The sequence below is a fragment of the Myxine glutinosa genome, chromosome 7 (genome assembly GCF_964187855.1).
Source record: "Myxine glutinosa chromosome 7, kmMyxGlut1.1, whole genome shotgun sequence".
NCBI lineage: Eukaryota > Metazoa > Chordata > Myxini > Myxiniformes > Myxinidae > Myxine > Myxine glutinosa.
The window spans coordinates 155,930,768-155,950,773 of NC_136267.1; the positions used below are offsets into that span (position 1 = coordinate 155,930,768).

A 20,006-nucleotide genomic window follows, 5' to 3' on the forward strand; every position below is an offset into this window, starting at 1 on the left:
GCATAAGTACCCCAATCCCTACGCAAACAAAATAATAATAATAACAACCCAGGTTACATGCATGAAGCAAAATATGCTTACTGCTTACACGTAATTGAAAACACCTCACTTTACTGGAAAACGTGGGGACAAGAACACTGGATGAAGGGTGGGACTTGTGATACCCTCGCGCACTTGGAAGCGACGTCATACGATGCACGATGACGAAGGGGGAATTTGCGTGCTTCCCCCACCCTGAACCCCAGGGTCTGTTGACGTGAAATGAAATGCTACACACAAAACCCAAGAACATGGATGATGGAAACGCAATCTCTCGACTCATCTGTCCGGCTGTTTAAGAATGGAGTCAAACAAACAAAAAACACACCTCGAACTTTATATACATGTACCGGTAGTACAAGTATGAATGATATAATTGGAGAAGTGGGTGTTTGTTTGTTGTACATCCTAATGGTAAATTAATTAATACTACAACGGCACGGATCCGGCTAGTAGAATTTTTAAAGTGATTCTTCACCATTGAGTGATATAGCCAACCAGGTGGAGGTATGCCTCCACCTGGTTGGCCATATCACTCAATGGTGAAGAATCACTTTTAAACTTCTACTAGCCGGATCCGGATCCGGATCTTCACCAAAATCTAATCATTTCGTCCTTGTCACATACGCTACATCTCTGCCAAATTTCGTCCGAATCCGTCCACAACTTTTTGAGATGTTTTGTTCATAAACGGACAAACAGACACAGACACAGACACAGACAGGGTGAAAACACATAATAAGCATGGTGATGGTGATGGTGATGGTGCATTAACATCGACCCGACACTTGGCTATAAAATGTATAAAAATAATATTGGTTTTACAAATATACAACAGTTATGTTGGAAATACAGAGAAATGAAAAAATAATTGTTTAGAGAAACATCGGGTTTCTGACACAAGGAAGTTTAACCTTTAAAATAACAACACCACTTTCTGAAGAAGAAGAAGCATCAACATCCGGTGACGCTTCACCATGGAGACCAGTACTTCAACGTGTGGCCTTGTACGCAAGATTTTATATAACAATTAGGATTTGATATTAAATATGAATACTCTTTACTATTGTACTCTTGATACCAGCACCCGTTTTAAGTTTTGTTTTGTATTCATACTTTTTCCATTCGTTTTACAGTATTTGGCTGCGCTCTCGTCGGGAGGGAATTACGGTGTAGATTTGGAAAATGGATTTGTTTCACCTTCCTTCATTCCTTTTCTTATCACGTTCACGTTAATATAATAATACGATAATGCATTTTTACTCTTGCCTGATGGAAAAATACCGCGTCCACATTTTTGTCAGCCCTATTACATGTCGAATAGGTAAAGGCACTGCATTTAATCCGGGATCGATAACACTTAGACTTACCTTGCAACGATATTTTACTAATACTTTGTGTAGTTATTGTTACCTTCACCATCGAATCCTAATTAATCAACTCGACCACCCAACATACCTAGCAGTTTACCAAGTTTTAAGTCGTCAATAACTTTTTGAAATATTGTGATATGTATATATATGTATATATGTATATATATATATATATATATATATATATATATATATATATATATATATATATATATATATATATATATATATATATATATATATATATATATATATATATATATATATATATATATATATATATATATATATATATATATATATATATATATATATATGTATATATATATATATATATATTGTTACGGATCCGGGGGACGGCACTCCCGTTAGCAAGGGGGGGGGTTAAGCTGGTCACTTCCTGTTAATCCCCCGGTCATCCCCTTGTCCTGTTAAGCTGGCCGTCCGCCGGTCCTCGAAGTATGACGTCATTTCCGGTCGGTGGTGAGTAGGGTTGTAATCCCAACCCGTCCTACTACCTAATTACCACCACCGGCCGTAAGCGAGGAGATACTCCCACCCGGGCCGCAGCGTGAATGGATGCGCCGAGCGAAGCGAGCTGCGACTCGGGCCGTTAACAAGAGACTAAACCCGATTATAGCGGTTGGCCGAATCGTGCCACAGATACTCAATTGGGAAAGGACTAAAGCGATCGGGGGAAGAAGAAACCAAAAGGGTAAGAAAGAACACAGGTTTATTTACTATCTACAAGAGGAAACGAAAGAAGGGAATATACAAGGAGAGGAAATAAAAGGACATAGGGCAACCTTAAAAACAGTCTTATATTATCATACGCCCAGACAGAACAAACAGACTTACACGAATAGGGAATGGCAGGAAGGAATGGCTGGAAGGGGGAGAAGGTCCAAGCAGATGGCAGGGCAGGAAGGTCCGGGCAGATGGCACAGCGTCGAGGTCCGCTCCAGGTCGCGCTCCGGTTCACGCTCCTGGCTTGAGGCGAAACCCGGCGGCAGCTGCACGTATCGGTTTCACGCGGTCGGACAATGCGTATATATTGCGGTATTGTCGTCTTCAACGGACCCGCTCTCCTGCCTTACGATTCAGCTGTATGCTCCTCTGGTACCTCGTATATCGGACCTTCGCACTCATCTCTTGAAGCAGTCCCTCCCAGCCGCTTTTATTGGGCGTCCCTGTATCCAGACGCCGGCTCCTAGGACACGCCTTCCGGTCGGCTCACCTCGGCCCTGGTTGGCCGGCGAGGGCTCGCTTGCTCCACCTCTTGAGGAGACATTGACAGGCCACGCCTCGTTCCTGGTGCTCAAACCCACTCCTCCCCTTTTCCTCCAGATTACCGCGTGCGTAATGGCGGCTTGGGGCCAGCAAACAAGCCAAAACAAGGGGCAGCGAACGCTGCCAGACCGCTACTGCACTTTGAAGAGATGATTGGGGATAATTGAAGGGGCCTATCTTATTTGATTAATACAACGCAGATTCAACTATTGGGAACAGATCCTTAACTCAAACACATAATAATGAGATAACTACAGAGAGGTCCTATGGTGTTCTATGTGTTGTACATGGACTAACTCGGGTGCGATCTTTAATATTAGCCAAATAATGGGGATATTTACAGGGGATTATTTATAAGGGAACATTTACTAAAATTTACAAAGTGAAGGATCTAAAAACCGTAACTATATATATATATATATATGACGGATCCGTTGACTTAGGACTCAAGACTCATGACAGAGAAAAGGAACAACTGATATATTTATTTGATTCGTCAAACACACAAGCTTGGTGGAGAGCAAAACACGTCGGACAGAAGCCCACAAAAATGACCAACGTTCCAACAAGATGCTCTGAAAAAGCTGAACATGGTTTCGCTTTATATAGCGATCACAATTGAAAGATAAAGGGTGACTCAGCGGCTCACTCTTTGATCTCACCCTTTGTTCAGTAAGGAAGAAAGGGTTTTAACTGAAGACCATGCCTGGCTTATGCCCAGATGAACACATGTCCGTAGTTTGGATAAACATTTGTTGAAGGTCAGGAAAAGCACATGAAGATAAGGATAGCCGATCGTAAAAGTGTCGGTATTCATCTGATTTGAGTGGTAACGGCTGGTAACTTTATACAATAGAGCCACAGTTAGAGCAGGAACAATAAAGAGAATATGCCAGCACAGTAACTTAACTTCTTAACAGGAAATATAAAGTTTAAGCAAAGCAACACATAAATTGGTTATATTTTGTTAATTGAGCAACATTATTAGCATAATACTGGGAGGAGGATCTCAGGTCCCACATACCAAAATTCTGATAGAGGCTAGAAAGATACCGCTGGTTTCTTTCACAGAGTAAGGGCTAATTCCTTATAAGGATAAAAATGAATAATAGTATTAAAAGGATACAGCAATCAATTAAAACAAAACATATGGTTGGTCATACTTGGTAATAGGTCAAACAATAATAGAACACAAAGGGGCCACAGTTAGGCCTGAAGGGGGCCTGAAGCCCCATATATATATATAGGGTTTAGCCCTCTCACTCAATGGTGAAGAGTCATTTAAAACATTCGAGTAGCCGGATACGGATTTCAATCTTCACCAAAATCTAATTGATTCGTCCTTGTCACACACCTAACCTGTCCACCAAGTTTCATCCGAATCCGCCTCGCTGAGCTTCTGCTCAAACAAACGCCATTAACCACGCGGTCAAGCTCGAGGAAGAAGGGGGCGGAGCGCTGGGAACGAGGCGTGGCCCTGTCAACTCGCCGTCAAGGGTGGAGCCGGTGAGCCCTCGTCAACCAACCAGGGCTGAGGTGAGCTCACTGGCGGGCGTGGTTTCGAAGAGCGCAGATTGATCTCAAAGCGCATTATATAAGCGCAGCGCGCGAAGCCCTTTTACAGACTGCGCGAGGGAGCACATTTTGATACTGACTCGTTGGGAAAGGCGCTTTATGAACTTATTGATCGGGAGGCGCGCTTGTTTCAACGGACTGCGTGAGGGAGCATATTTTGATACGGACTCGTTGGGAAAGGCGCTTTATGAACTTATTGATCGGGAGGCGCGCTTGTTTCAAAGGACTGCGCCGAGACGCTGATTGCACGAACTGCCTGTGATACGAGCCATTGATCGGGAGAGAGAGAGAGAGAGCTGGGACGTGCTACGTATTACGTACGCCGCATCCCAGTCCCCCCCGATATATGTAACCGCGATATACGTCCGCTCGTCGTCAACAATACGCGGCGCGCTGCCTCCATCACCACCACGGCACAAGTCGGGACCGGACGAGGAGCCTGACCATCTGCCTGGACCTTCCCCCCCTACCAGCTACCATCCGTGTGAGTGTGTATGTTTGTCCGGGGTCATAAGTTAAGACTGTATAGATAAGCCTGCCCTGTGTCCTTTTGTTTCTTCTTCCTTGTATATTCCTTTCGTTTCCTCTTCTTTGGGTCTTGTAAATAATTAATAAACCCACTCTTTGTTCTTCTTATTTTCTGGGTTTCCTCTTATTCGATCATTTTGGTCTTTTCTCGATTGAGTACCTGTGGCATGATTTGGAAACTGCTCAGGATCGGGTTAGTCTTTGTTCATGGCTCGGGCCGCGAATTGCTAACCGCTCGGGCCGCGGATTGCTAACCGCTCGGCAATTTTCATCTTATCCGTGGTTCGAGCAGGAGTTATTTCCCTGCTTTACAGTCGGGTTAGTAAGTAGGTATTTGGGACTTCATTGACCAATCACCCTAGCTAATTCCGACCGGAAGGAGCGTCATAGCTTCCAGGATTGGGGGACGGCCAGCTTAAAAGACAAGGGGATTAATCCCCCCGTTGATAAGGGGAGCGCCGACCCCCGAATCCGCAACAATATATATATCAATATATATATATCTCAATATATCTATATATATATATATATATCTATATATATATATATATATATATATATATATATATATATATATATATATATATATCTCAATATATATATATATATATATATATATATATATATATATCAATATATATATATATATATATATCAATATATATATATATATATCAATATATATATATATATATCAATATATCAATATATATATATATCAATATATCAATATATATATATATATATATATATATATATATATATATATATCAATATATATATATATATATATATATATATATATATATATCTCAATATATCTATATATATATATATATATATATATATATATCAATATATATATATATATATCAATATATCAATATATATATATATCAATATATATCAATATATATATATATATATCAATATATCAATATATATATATATCAATATATATATATCAATATATCAATATATCAATATATATATATCAATATATATATATATATATATATATATATATATATATATATATATCAATATATATATATCAATATATATATATATATCAATATATATATATATATATCAATATATATATATATATATATATATATATATCAATATATATATATATATATCAATATATATATATATATATATATATATATCAATATATATATATATATATCAATATATATATATATATATCAATATATATATATATATATATATATATCAATATATATATATATATATATATATATATCAACATATATATATATATATATATATGTCAATATATATATATACAGTAGTGACCCCTAATTCCGAACGCCCCTCATCTCGAACTACTCTAATTCCGAACCGTAAATTCGAGAAAATTTTGTCCCTAATTCCGAATGTATTTCTATAACCGAACCGCCAACATAGCGTTAGCGTCGTTCATATTTCCCGCCGCGAGCGTCGTTCATATTTCCAGTGCTGAAATTAGAGAACTGTGCTTCCATTGGTCTAAAACACAGGCCATTGTTGAAAAGTGGCACCCTAATAAAGCAGTGGTTAACAGGAGCATTAACTTGAAAAGTTAAGAAAAGTCGCCAACACCAGGCAACTTTGGAGAGGTGGTTCTCTAAAGAAAGCAAGCCTTGTGAGCCCCAACCCTCTACAAGTGGTGTTAAGAGACAAAGAGAGCAAACACCAGAAGCACAGTCATCTGATGTTAGCTTGGAAGGTGCCTCACCTTCCAAGCAATAAAACCCTCTCCCTCCTTCCTCCTCTCCAGCTTCCACATGCACCATCAGAACTCTCCACTAAGGTAAATGCAGTTATTTTCATGTTAGTACATTTATTTCTTTTTTTTATTATTATTATTACCTTCGCAAAAGCGGAAGGTTATGTTTTGATCGCTGTGTATTTATTTGTATGTCTGTGTGTGTGTGTGTGTATGTTATTCGCATAACTCAAAAAGTATTCAACCGAATTGCATGAAATTTGGTGGGATGATTGGTTATTATACGGGACACATTTGATTAGATTTTGGGAGCAATCGGGTCAAAGGTCAAGGTCAAGGTCACGAAAAGGTCAAAATCGTATTTTTGTTGTTCTGTTCCCTACACTCCCATGCCAAGTACAGAACAGTAGCTGCGGCGAAGGTATGCGCTCTACCGAGTGCCCGTTCTAGTTATTAGATATTTAGGGCAATTACTCATCTTATTTTACCTTGAATCATGTGTATTTGCAGTTAACAGTGTCTTGATAATGGGTTTTTGGGGTCCAGGAACGGATTAATTCACTTTCCATTATTTCTTATGAGGAAAATAGTTTCTAATTCCGAACTTTTCCCAATCCGAACTGCCGCTGGAACGAATTAAATTCGGATTTAGAGGTCCCACTGTATATATATATATCAATATATATATATATATATATATATCAATATATATATATATATATATCAATATATATATATATATATCAATATATATATATATATATATCAATATATATCAATATATATCAATATATATATATATATATATCAATATATATATATATCAATATATATATATATCAATATATATATATATATATCAATATATATATATATATATATATATATATATATATATATATATATATATGTATATATATATATATATATATATATATATATATATATATATATATATATATATATATATATATATATATATATATATATATATATATATATATATATATATATATATATATATATACTGAAACGCAAAAGAAACTTACCACCTTTGAAACCTTTAAATATCAACAATAACACTGCGTGTAGTAAATGTGTGAACTTATTTGTGGACAATAGTGTCCTCGCTGTCAGACAAAACGGTCACGGATGGTCACTTGAACCTTCAATGGTCACTTCATAGCACAGCTGTTGAACAGCCGTTTTGACTGTCAGTGATTAGCCAAGGGGTACGGGATGATTTTAATGAGCTGCACGTGATGTCTTGATATTGGCTTTAAAAAGGCTAGTGCAAAATGGGCATTTTGACCGAAAGATTTGACCATTTTGACCAACTTCAAAAAGACCGAAAACACAAAAGAAACTTACCACCTTTGAAACCTTTAAATATCAACAATAACACTGCGTATAGTAAATATGTGAACTTATTTGTGGACAATAGTGTCCTCACTGTCAGACAAAACGGTCACGGATGGTCACTTGAACCTTCAATGGTCACTTCATTGCACAGCTGTTGAACAGCCGTTTTGACTGTCAGTGATTAGCCAAGGGGTACGGGATGATTTTAATGAGCTGCACGTGATGTCTTGATATTGGCTTTAAAAAGGCCAGTGCAAAATGGGCATTTTGACCTAAAAATTTGACCATTTTGACCATTTTGACCAACTTCAAAAAGACTGAAAACGCAAAAGAAACTTACCACTTGTTTGAAATGTAATAAAATTGTAACAGTTCAAAATAAAACAAACCAACAATTGCTAATTGAAACATTGGCATTTTTATTGATGACATGTCAAGTTTTTGACCAAGATACACCATCTCATCAGTTTGTTCTACAGTACAGAACAGCACAGGGTGCAATGTCAGTCCCCTTTCAATCGCGTGTATGGCCACCATTGTTTTGGATACAGGCAGTGCATCGTCGGCGTATACTGCCTACCAGTCTTTGGATGGATTGCTGCTGGATTCTGTCCCACTCAGTCCTCAATGTCTGAAGCAGCTCTGCCCGTGTCCTGGCCCTGCCAACTACGCGTCTCCCAAGCTCATCCCACAGGTGCTCTATGGGATTCAGGTCAGGGGAGAGCGCAGGCCACTGCATGGTGTTGATGTTTTCGCCTTGGAGAAATGCAGTGGTAAAGCGAGCAGCATGGGGACGAGCGTTGTCATGCTGAAAGCTTCTCAGTTCTGGGTGGTCTAGCAGGAATGGCAGCAGATGAGGTCGAAGGATGTTATCCACATACCGCTGGGTGTTAAGATTCCCATCCACAAACACCAGTGGCGTCCTGTACCGGCCTGATATGGCGGCCCACACCATCACACTTGGGCCACCCCACCTGTTGGCTTGGCGCACGCAACAATCGGCATATCGCTCGCCAGTTCTTCTCCAGACACGCTCACGCCCATCAGGACTGTCCACTCAGAACCTTGACTCATCGCTGAAAGCGACCTCGTTCCACTGCGCCAAGGTCCACCGCTGATGCTGCTGGCACCATCTCTGACGGTTGCGGCGATGAGCAACCGTCATCACGGGGCCTGTGTATGGTCTTCTGGCAGTCAGACCATAGTCATGCAGTCGTCTTCGTGCATTATCATTGGAGATCCGTGGGTTTGCATGCCCCAGAGTTTCTGCCGCAGTGCGGGATGCTGGACGGGATCGATCCCGCAGGTGACTTCGGACCATCTGCCTGTCCTGCCTTGCAGTGGTGACTCTTGGCCTCCCTGATCGAGGTCTGTCATCTGCAGAGTTGTGGAGGGTGTCTCTGTCCACCAGAGCCGATATCGTCTGGTGTGAACAGCCAAGGCGACATGCCACCTCACGGTAGCTCAGTCTGCCTTGCAGCATGCCCAGGGCACGCTGCCGTTGATCCCTTGACAATCATGGCATGTTGATTGAAATGCCCATTTTGCACTGGCCTTTTTAAAGCCAATATCAAGACATCACGTGCAGCTCATTAAAATCATCCCGTACCCCTTGGCTAATCACTGACAGTCAAAACGGCTGTTCAACAGCTGTGCTATGAAGTGACCATTGAAGGTTCAAGTGACCATCCGTGACCGTTTTGTCTGACAGTGAGGACACTATTGTCCACAAATAAGTTCACACATTTACTATACGCAGTGTTATTGTTGATATTTAACGGTTTCAAAGGTGGTAAGTTTCTTTTGTGTTTTCGGTCTTTTTGAAGTTGGTCAAAATGGTCAAATCTTTCGGTCAAAATGCCCATTTTGCACTGGCCTTTTTAAAGCCAATATCAAGACATCACGTGCAGCTCATTAAAATCATCCCGTACCCCTTGGCTAATCAGTGACAGTCAAAACGGCTGTTCAACAGCTGTGCTATGAAGTGACCATTGAAGGTTCAAGTGACCATCCGTGACCGTTTTGTCTGACAGCGAGGACACTATTGTCCACAAATAAGTTCACACATTTACTACACACAGTGTTATTGTTGATATTTAAAGGTTTCAAAGGTGGTAAGTTTCTTTTGCGTTTCAGTATATATATATATATATATATATATATATATATATATATATATATATATATATATATATATATATATATATATATATATATATATATATATATATATATATATATATATGTCTTTCCACAGTTTCTCTAAAGGTTTCAAATCTGGACTTTGGCTGGGCCACTCAAGGACTTTCACATTCTTGTAAAGAAGCCATTCGTGCTGCTTTGGCTGTATACTTGGGTCATTGTCCTGTTGTAATGTTAATCTTTGCCACCGTCTAAGGTCTTTTGCACTCTGAAGCAGGTTCTCCTCAAGGATTTGGCTCCATTCATTGTTCCCTCTATCTTTAAAAGTCTCCCAGTCCCTGCCGCTGAAAAGCATCCACATAGTATGATGCTGCCACCACCATGCTTTATCGTAGGGATAGTGGTAGTTGGGTGATGAGCCGTGCTCAGTTTCCACCTGACGTACTTTCCACGCCCCCTCTTTTAATCGGTCGGTTTCCGATTCTCCCCCTTTCCCCGATTCCCCCGATCCGATTCTCCCCCACATCTCCCCCTCTTTCCCAACCCCAACTCTGTCCTCCCCACCTCAGCCTCCTGCTCAAAAAAGTAAATAGCCATTTCCACATCAAAACAGCAGAATATTTAACACTTCCCTCTCCCTTATCAAGCTTCACAGAAACCCATCAGTCACCTGTCCAACTCACAATCCCATGATAGGTGGAAACCTCGTGGCATTGCAACTCTCAAGTGACCATGAGCATGTTAATTGTGCCAATAAAAAAACAAAAAAAAACCACCTTGAGGCCATTTTTCCCCGCAAAGCGGGGGTTGGCCTTTTTCGGGCACCGTGGTTGTTGTTGTTTTTTGGTCCCCTTTTTGAAGCAATGTTTTACGGCCGGATGCCCTTCCTGCCGCAAACCCTGTTTGTCGCCTTTTACGACAAGCAGGGAATTACCAGTGAACTGGTACTCAATTTGCCGACCTCGGAAGGATGACAGGCTCAGTCAACCCCCCTGGCGTTAATTCAGCAATCGACCGGGATTCGAACCCAGGATCCTAGGACCCTAAGCAGGCACCCTAGCCGCTAGCCCAACACCAGGGATAATGTGCCAATAAACGACCCAAAACCAATGATCTTTTCCACGATGGATATTATACATATCGTTAAAAATAAATAATGACGGATGTTTTCTTTCATAGTCGCAAGATTCCCGGAAGTCCTCGGCAAAAGACATGGGTTTTATGGTCGCTGGTCAAACAGTTCAATAGAAAAAGTCAGACATAATAATAACAAGGACCTGCATAACCTCCACTCTAAAAGCCCTGCTTGAGGGAATGCCAGTTATTTAGGCGGACAACAGACCACTGCCTGGATCGCTGAGGCCTATCTTCACAAGGCCCATGACGCCAATCAGTTTAAAATCCTTATAACTGTTACTTTCGTCGTTTCACATTGAATGGGGAAACTTTGAGGGAGGGAATGGCGATTGTGAATACAACAGCTCCCAAAAGGTCTTTGGCTTCGCATCGCATTAAATACCAACGTGGTGGCCGTATGATCTTTCATGTTGAAATTGTGGGTGGGCAGGGTGGAGCAGAATGTTACACAGACACGCACAGCACTTTTTATAGTATAGATTTAAAAATAACCAGATTATGATTATTGGGTCACAGCATCGAGTCAAGGGCCGAGATAGGAATGCCAAACAAATGACATTTTATCTGATGTTGGAGGCTCACTGTTCACGGAGCTACCACAGCTTATGGAAAAAAGGAAACCATCGAGTGATTACATAACCTGTAAAGGTAGTTTGGATTAACTCAGGTGGGATCCTATTTGAAATATTTGACTTGCAGCAATTTATTTTCCATCCACAGGAAACTTGAAAATGTCCGACATATTGCCTTTAGAGTCAACCCTCATACCAAACTCCACCAATTCCGACCAGGGGTCGACAAATTCTTTGGCTTCTTCTGAACCAATAGGCTCAGACCAGGATGTGCCACCTCCTTGTGACTTGAACAGGACGTTTCGAAATCGAGAGAATACTGGCATTCATGAAGATTCAGTGCCAAGGTGGGTTTGTGGTCATCACAATGAATCTTTACTTCTTACAGCTAGCTCTATTATATCCGGTAGAATGGTCAAATTTGTTGATTTGTGTAAATTTCAACTGGTCTTTACTTGGTTCAAATTACAATAATGTGAGATCCTTCGTTTCCTAATGCCCAACCTCTTCGGTTTCCTAGCAGCAGAGACAAAAATGGCAAGAAGAGGAGGTGCTCCACTGCAACACCTCTCTCTGTGGATTTTTCATCACACAACCTCACATGGGAACAGTGGGTTGTATGTAAGGTTCGAGAACAACGGCGACAGCTTGAGAAGCAGGCCAAGGAGGTGGGAGACACTTTTGCGAAATGACGTGGAACATTACCAAATAATAACTAGAATCCGGGCACTCGGTAGAGCGCATACCTTCGCCGCAGCTACTGTTCTGTACTTGGCATGGGAGTGTATGCGATGTGAAACTTTATGTGAAATGCGATCGATTTTTAAAAATCAGAATTTGAGCAAATCTGTTTCATTCGTCTGTTAATATGCCTCCCCGATTGACAAATCTGCAATTTGAATTTCATTTGAGGTTGAAATGATTGCGGGAGATCGCGTTATAGTGATGACGTCCTGGATGGACATCCTCTTCTTCAGTCGCTCATAACTTTGAGTGAAATACGATCGAGTTAAAAATAGTCAGAATTTGAGCAAATCTGTTTCATTCGTTTGTTAATATGCCTCATCTCTTGACAAATCTGCAATTATAATTTTTTTTGAGGTTGAAATGATCGCGGGAGATTGCGTTATAGTGATGACGTCCTGGATGGACATCTTCTTCTTCAGTCGCGCATAACTTTGAGTGAAATACGATCGAGTTAAAAATAGTCAGAATTTGAGCAAATCTGTTTCCCAAAATCTAATCAAATGTGTCCCGTATAATAACCAATCATCCCACCAAATTTCATGCAATTCGGTTGAATACTTTTTGAGTTATGCGATTAACATACACACACACAGACATACAAATAAATACACAGCGATCAAAACATAACCTTCCGCTTTTGCGAAGGTAATAAGCAAATTTAGGTTTTCCATGAACCTGTCCTAATTACAAGGCAGCTTTGCTCCAATATCCCTGGTGTTTTGCGTATGCAGGACAAGCAGCGAGAGGACGACACAAGGCGAAGAGAAGCCGAGAAAGCTGAGAGGAAACGTCTTTCAAAGCAGAAGCATAAGCAATGGATTCGCTTTAAAGTCTCGGAGGTGGATTTAACCCTTGAATAAAGCAAAAGTAAAGTTTAGATGTGGGCTGTAGTACGTCTTTACCATTGTGGTCTTGTGTAATAATAAAGTCAGGCTGCATTCCAAAACCGGATCGACCCAATTGTATAGATTTGACTAGTTTGACAAACTTTGCTCAGAGGATGAATGAAGTGTGCCATTCTGCAAGACAAGGTCTGTGCATGTGACTTATTTTCCCAGATGAAACGGGAAAAAACTTTGGCACGGCAGAAGGCCCAGGCACTGGAAGAAGCAAAAGCTGTTGAAAGGAGACAGGCCAACGAAAAATCCTTGCAGAAATACAAAGCCTGGCAGGAGTGGAAGCGAACAGAGAAAAGGGAGCACAGCCAAAGGGAGAAGGTGAGTTATCTTGCATCAGCACATCATGGCTTGGGATCCTAGGATCCTGAGTTCGTATCCCGGTCGATCATCGAATTAATGCCAGGGGGGCGGGGGGGTTTGACTCAGCCTGTCATGCTTCCGAGGTCGACAAATCGAGTACCTGCTCACTGGTAATTGGGGCACTGCATCGGTGGCACAAACGCGCTTCCAGAGAAATTATGGAAACCAGACAAACTAGGATGTTTCCTCTTAAAGGTGCTCACATTATAAAGCAGACTGATATCAATGTTCGTTACATGTATTTTAATAGCAGGTCCTTGTCAAATCTCCAATTCCTTATTTAGTTATTTTTAAAGGCACACTTGACCCTGGCCATCTTTCATGAAAAAGGCCAAAGTTTTAATACACAACTTTTTTTTTTGGGAAATTGTGATTCTGGAAGTGGGGACATCCCCAAGGCCAATTAAACCCCATCATTGCAAACATTTTTGCAGGAAAATTGAAGCTTCAAAAGTATGATGTATTTGAGCTGCACGCACACACACACACACACACACACACACACACACACACACACACACACACACACACACACACACACACACGACAAGTTTGCACAGATCAAAGCCGATATGAAATCTCACAATGTTGCGCTCAGATTTTCGATGCAAGTCAGGGAACATCCTTCTAAACCCCAATTTCAATACACCGTCGTGGCCAAAAATATTGGCACCCGACTACATTTTTCAAACAATGCACAATTTCTCCCAGAAAATTGTTGAAATAAAAATATATTTTGGTATCCACTTGTGTATTCATTTCGTTTGCAGTGGAACAAAACAGGAAAAAAAAGCTGAAAAAAATTACTAAATCTTAGCTCATTTCATTCCACACAGAAATCCTAAAATGGCCCGGACAATATTATTGGCACCTTTTAGAAGTTGTTAGAAATAATTAGATTTCAAGCATGTGATTCTCCTTTACTTTGGAATTGAACTCATGTGGTGAGTTACAGGTGCCTGCAATATAAAAATCACACATTCAACCAGTTTGAATGGAGAAAATGAGTCATTCCCCTGTTTTGTGTCACTGTGTGTACCACAGTGAGCATGAAGAAAAGAAATAAAACCACAGAATTGTCTGAGGAGGTCAAACACAAGATTGTAGCCAAGCATGGACAATCTCAAGGCTACAAGTCCATCTTCAAAGACCTTGATGTTCCTGTTTCCTCCATACGCAATGTTATCAGGAAGTTTAAGGCCCATGGCACTGTCGCCAACCTCCCTGGACGTGGCCGCAAGAGAAAACTTGATCGAAGATTGCAGTGAAGGATTGTTCGAATGGTGGAGAAAGCACCTCGATCAACTGCCAAACAGATTCAAGCTGACCTTCAGACACAAGGTACGACAGTTTCAACTCGCACCATCCATTGCCAACTCATGAAAGAGGGTTTGTTCTATGGTAGGAGACCCAGGAGGACCCCACTGCTGAGAGTGAGACAAAAGAAAGCCCGACTGGTGTTTTCCAAAACACACCAAAATAAGCCAAAATCCTTCTGGGAGAATGTCCTATGGACAGATGAGACCAAATTAGAGCTTTTTGGTAAAGCACATCATCTCTATGTTTGCAGAAAACAAAATGAAACCTTCAAAGAAAAGAGATCAAACTTCCTTCAGTTTGACCTTCTTTTCAAACAGAAGCTTCCCTACAGTCCAACATGGAGGATGTTCAGTGATGTTTTGGGGTTGCTGTGCTGCCTCTGGTACTGGGTGCCTTGAATGTGTGCATGGCATCATGAAATCAGGAGATTACCAAGGCATTTTGTAGCCCAATGTTCAACCCAGTGTCAAAAAGCTGGGTCTTCATTGATGGTCATGGGTCTTGCAGCAGGACAATGACCCCAGACACTTCAAAAAGCACCCAGAAATGGTTCAAGACAAAACACTGGACAGTTCTGAAGTGGCCAGCAATGAGTCCAGATCTACATCCCATTGAACACCTGTGGGGAGAACTGAAAACAGCAGTTGGGAGAAGGCATCCCTCAAATCTGGGAGAACTGGAGCAGTTTGCACAAGTAGAGTGGAGCAAACTGCCAGTAGAGAGGTGTAGGAAGCTCATTCATGGGTAGAGAAAGTGCTTGACTGCAGTTATTTTTTCCAAAGTCTGTGCTACCAAATATGAAGTCTCGGGTATCAATAATTTTGTCAATGCCATTTCTTTTTTTCTGATTTAAAAGGATATATTAAGTTCTGAATCAAAAACAAAGGTTCTGTAATATTAACAGTGAAGTAAAGAATTGTGGGGACCAAATACTTTTGTCAATTTAAACGTATTTTTAGTTACGTATTTGTTATTTTTGTTTTTATTAGTTATTTGAAAAAAGTGCAAGGGTGCCAATATTTTTGGCGAAGACTGAATTAAAGGGGTACTCGAACCGAAAACAACTGCTAAACTGCTTCGGATGTCAATAGATTCCTCCTTTCTGTCCAATATCTATAACTTACCTTTGTGTAGCTCCCACCTCGAATGGCCTTAAATAAAAGTTGAGTTTCAATGTTTCAAGGTGACCAGATATGTTCAAATCCATGAACGGCTTGCTATCGCTTGCCAAACCAGCGGTTCCATATTAACTGCTTTGCAAGCTGCTTGGGAACAGAAAACGCCCCATTTACACACACCTTCACACTCCTACAATCAACCAAACTGTAAAAGGTCACTTTTAAAGTAAAAGGTCTAACAGTAACATTACAAATATGGCATCCAATAATTACCAAATATCAAGTTTGTCATTTTGTGTTTCAGCAATTAAAATAACGTTTTATGACTCCGTCAAAGGCATTGTTTTTGCGTTGTCTGTCCGTCCTTGATAGATTTGTTACCGCTACAACTTAAGAATGACTGAAGAAGCCAAACCTGGTACATGTATGTATAATGATGTAAAGATAAACGGATTAGATTATGTGGTCAAAGGTCAGAGGTCCCATGAGGTAAAAATTCTGTTGCCGAGCTAACTTTGGAACCAGTGATGGGATTTTGACCAAACTTGGTACAAGTATATATTGTGATGTAAAGATTAATGAATTAGATTTTGGCATCAATAGGTCAGAGGTCAGAGTCTGTAATAGGTTTTCGTTACCATGATAACTTAACGGCTGAAGGGAACCAAATCAAACTTCGTACAAGTATTATAATAATGCAAAGAGGAACATATTAGATTACGGAGTCAAGTGGTCAAAGGTCAGGGGTCGTATTGGGTAAAAATGTTACCGACCTTACTTGTGAACCAGTGATAGGGATTTTGACCAAAGTTGGTATAAGTATATATGATGACATGATGAACCTTATAATTTGGCAAAGGTCAGAGGTCATGTCATGGTCATCAAGTAAAAATGTGATATTTGAAAACAGCTGAAGGGATTTAAATCAAACTTGATACAAGTATGTATAATGATGAAATGTGGACGAAGACATTGGTGAACGTTGCAGAGTACCATTCTAGTTATATGTATAATGGCAGCTGACAAAGTTCTGCATCTGCAACCACAATTTTGGGTACAAATCCTTTAGGGTTTTTCCTGGAATGGTGAATATGTAACACCAAATAGAAAATTTGGGAGGAGATAAATATGGAGCTTCCTCGAAATCTGTCATGCGGATTGACTCGTCCACATTACAGGAGCATGTAGAAAGGATCGAGAAAGAGAAGCAGAAGCAGAAGGAACAAGCAGAGCAAGCATTCCACACTTGGCAACAGAAAATACAGCATCAGCATCACCCCAAGCCCCATGCTCTTGCCTATATCAACGGACACATCGTGGGTAAGATTTCCAGAACTCGGCATTTACTGCAATGTATTTAACTCGGGATTCTAGCCAAACACTGCCTCGGGGCACATCAGGCGATATATTCATGCTTGGGGAAAGCCATTTGTATATGCTACAATACCTACGTTGCCTGGTATCCTGTCCTACAGCTAACAACTGCATCGACAGTACAGTAAATTTTGCTTGGGAGGGGACAGGGGGGAGGTGAAGCATCCCTAAAAATTAGGGGTATACCATAAACGTCACTTCCACTAACTAACTAACCTGCACATTGCTGCCACCATTATGGGAGACAAAGGCAGGTGTTTACAACAATAACTATATACAATCAGGCGTGTGTAACGACCATTTCATCAATGGTAAGTATTTCCCCATGCTAGACTCAGGATTGAATACATTTCGGTGTTGATCTGCACGTGTCTGCCAGGGCCGTTTAGCTGTCACGTTTGTTTGTCTCCCATAATGGCAGCCGCGTCTCTGATGTCAGAGCGACGTGGCATCATTGCATACTGCCTATATCATGCTTCACCTCACGAAAAAGAAACTTTTATGCTTCGAATATAAACTTCAAATGTTTCAGCATCACCCCAAGCATCACCCCCCCGAATATAAACTTCAAAATGGAGGAAGCGATTTTGTTTGGTTGAAATTATCTCGAGGTTTAGTGGCCGTTGTTTTTAACTTGCACGGCCAGTGTTAAGATTTTCCTGCTGAAAGATTCTGCTTGTCCCGATAATCTTTGTTTAATTCCGTCAAGATCATGGTGCAAAAAGCTGCTTTGGAAGGGGAGACACTGGAAAGACCATTCCCAGCCCAACTTCACGGATGTGGAGTGACGGGGAAGCTCAGGCTGAGGCCGTGACATCACATGTTCAAAACGCTCTTTGCTTTATTACCAAAGCAAGAACCTATGCACCAGCTCCTCAACCCTTAAAGTCGTAACTACATCGTTTACATTTCAGCAATCCACAACTGGTAATTCCCTGTTTGTCGTTAAAGGCGGCAAAAAGGGTTGGCGTCAGGAAGGGCATCCGGCCGTAAAACATTGCTTCAAAAAGGGGAGCAAAAAACAACAACAACCATGGTTCCCGAAAAAGGCCAACCCCCGCTTTGCGGGGAAAAATGGCCTCTAAAGGTGGTTATTATATTTTATAATCCACAATGAACGCAAAAAAACCCAAAAAACTAACGAATAATTTTCTTCCACAATTGGCTTGTCACCAGGATATCTTTTTATACCATATTTGTTCATCCTTATGCAAATCAACTTTGCTCCAAAATAAGGAACTCTCCCACCATTTATACTGGTATGGCAGGTGATTAAGCTTGAGATTATAACACCATAAATTAATAATCTTCAACCACTTCTCTCCACAGACGATTTCAGCAACAGCCCCTTTCGAACACCAGCTTTTTGTAACCCCATCCCTTGGAAATAAGCTGATTGCCCACCTGCACCAACCAGTCTTCCATGTGAAAAAGCACCTGCGTACCTATCCAGAAGGCAGAACGCAAGAAACACCCACTTGCTCAGCTGACCCACACAGCCAAGAAGTGGGATGTACACTTGTGGAAATGATTGGAAAAAAAAAAAAGGAAATGAGTTTGTACAAATGTTCATAAATGTTAACTTATCAATTGTATAAATTAAAGATAATTTCATTTCAAGAGGCAGTTGTTTATTGCATTAAATGTCAATGTAGGTTTCCACCTGTATTTGTTAAAAATAAAATTTTCATGTTACCTTTACCTTTTTATATTTTCCTGGACATTCTAGACTTTTTTTTTTTAACAGGGTCTAAGGCCAATATCTCGGCTCATAAAAGAGTGAGGTCAGAGGTTAATAAATAGCACCACAATGTGGGCATAACCCCTCAGCCCATGCATGGTGGAAACCAATTTCAGGATGGCTGCCGTGGCGGCCATATTGAAAATCGCAGCGTGCCCATTTTCGAAAGGAACCTTCCTCCACTCAACCCCAACACACACTGCAAAAATGGATTTGATCGGACAAGCCGTTCTCCTTGAAATTGACAGAAACCAAAAGTTGACGGACGCCCGGACAACAATACCCCTTAGCCCAATTTGGGCTGAGGGGTGAAAAGGGGATGCACTGAAAAAGGGTTACGTTTTTGACAGGCAAGGTAGTAAAAGGCGAAAATTTGAAAGTGAGGAAGGAAGGAAAGAAACAGTAACCATGCAAAATAATGAAGTTAGTGGGGGTAAAGTTCACTGTTGGGGTGGGGGGGACATGAGATGATGGTGCACAGCTTTCTTTAAGTTTGAGAAGGAAGTGTACAATTGAACAGTTAAAAAATAATAATTCCATAAACAGGAGAAATGAGGACACAGTGAAAATGTGATGAGCCAGTATTTGGGGGTTTAACAAGGAGGGTGTTACTGAAAGATCCAGAAAAGGTGGTAAAAAGCTTAAACTACCCACCTCAACAGAGGCAGCCCTTTGTCTCTTGTCAACCCCA

General features: G+C 40.6%; 1 protein-coding gene across 1 annotated transcript; it reads left to right on the top strand.

The window, feature by feature from the left end:
- Positions 1–978: 978 nt before the first annotated feature.
- LOC137411459 (uncharacterized) lies at positions 979–19,275 on the top strand. The gene is made up of 7 exons (XM_078782446.1): positions 979–1,046; positions 11,905–12,103; positions 12,280–12,424; positions 13,235–13,342; positions 13,562–13,720; positions 17,379–17,520; positions 18,904–19,275. Exons 2-7 carry the CDS (start codon positions 11,916–11,918, stop codon positions 18,963–18,965), a joined length of 804 nt encoding a protein of 267 aa, XP_078638572.1. The 5' UTR covers positions 979–1,046; positions 11,905–11,915; the 3' UTR covers positions 18,966–19,275.
- Positions 19,276–20,006: the final 731 nt, after the last annotated feature.

Excerpts from the sequence above, each read along its gene's own strand:
- LOC137411459 (XM_078782446.1), top strand. The coding sequence starts at position 11,916 with ATGTCCGACATATTGCCTTTAGAGTCAACCCTCATACCAAACTCCACC. Across the intron at positions 13,343-13,561 it reads TTCGCTTTAAAGTCTCGGAG|ATGAAACGGGAAAAAACTTT; the intron begins GTGGATTTAACC and ends TTATTTTCCCAG. Across the intron at positions 17,521-18,903 it reads TATCAACGGACACATCGTGG|ACGATTTCAGCAACAGCCCC; the intron begins GTAAGATTTCCA and ends TTCTCTCCACAG.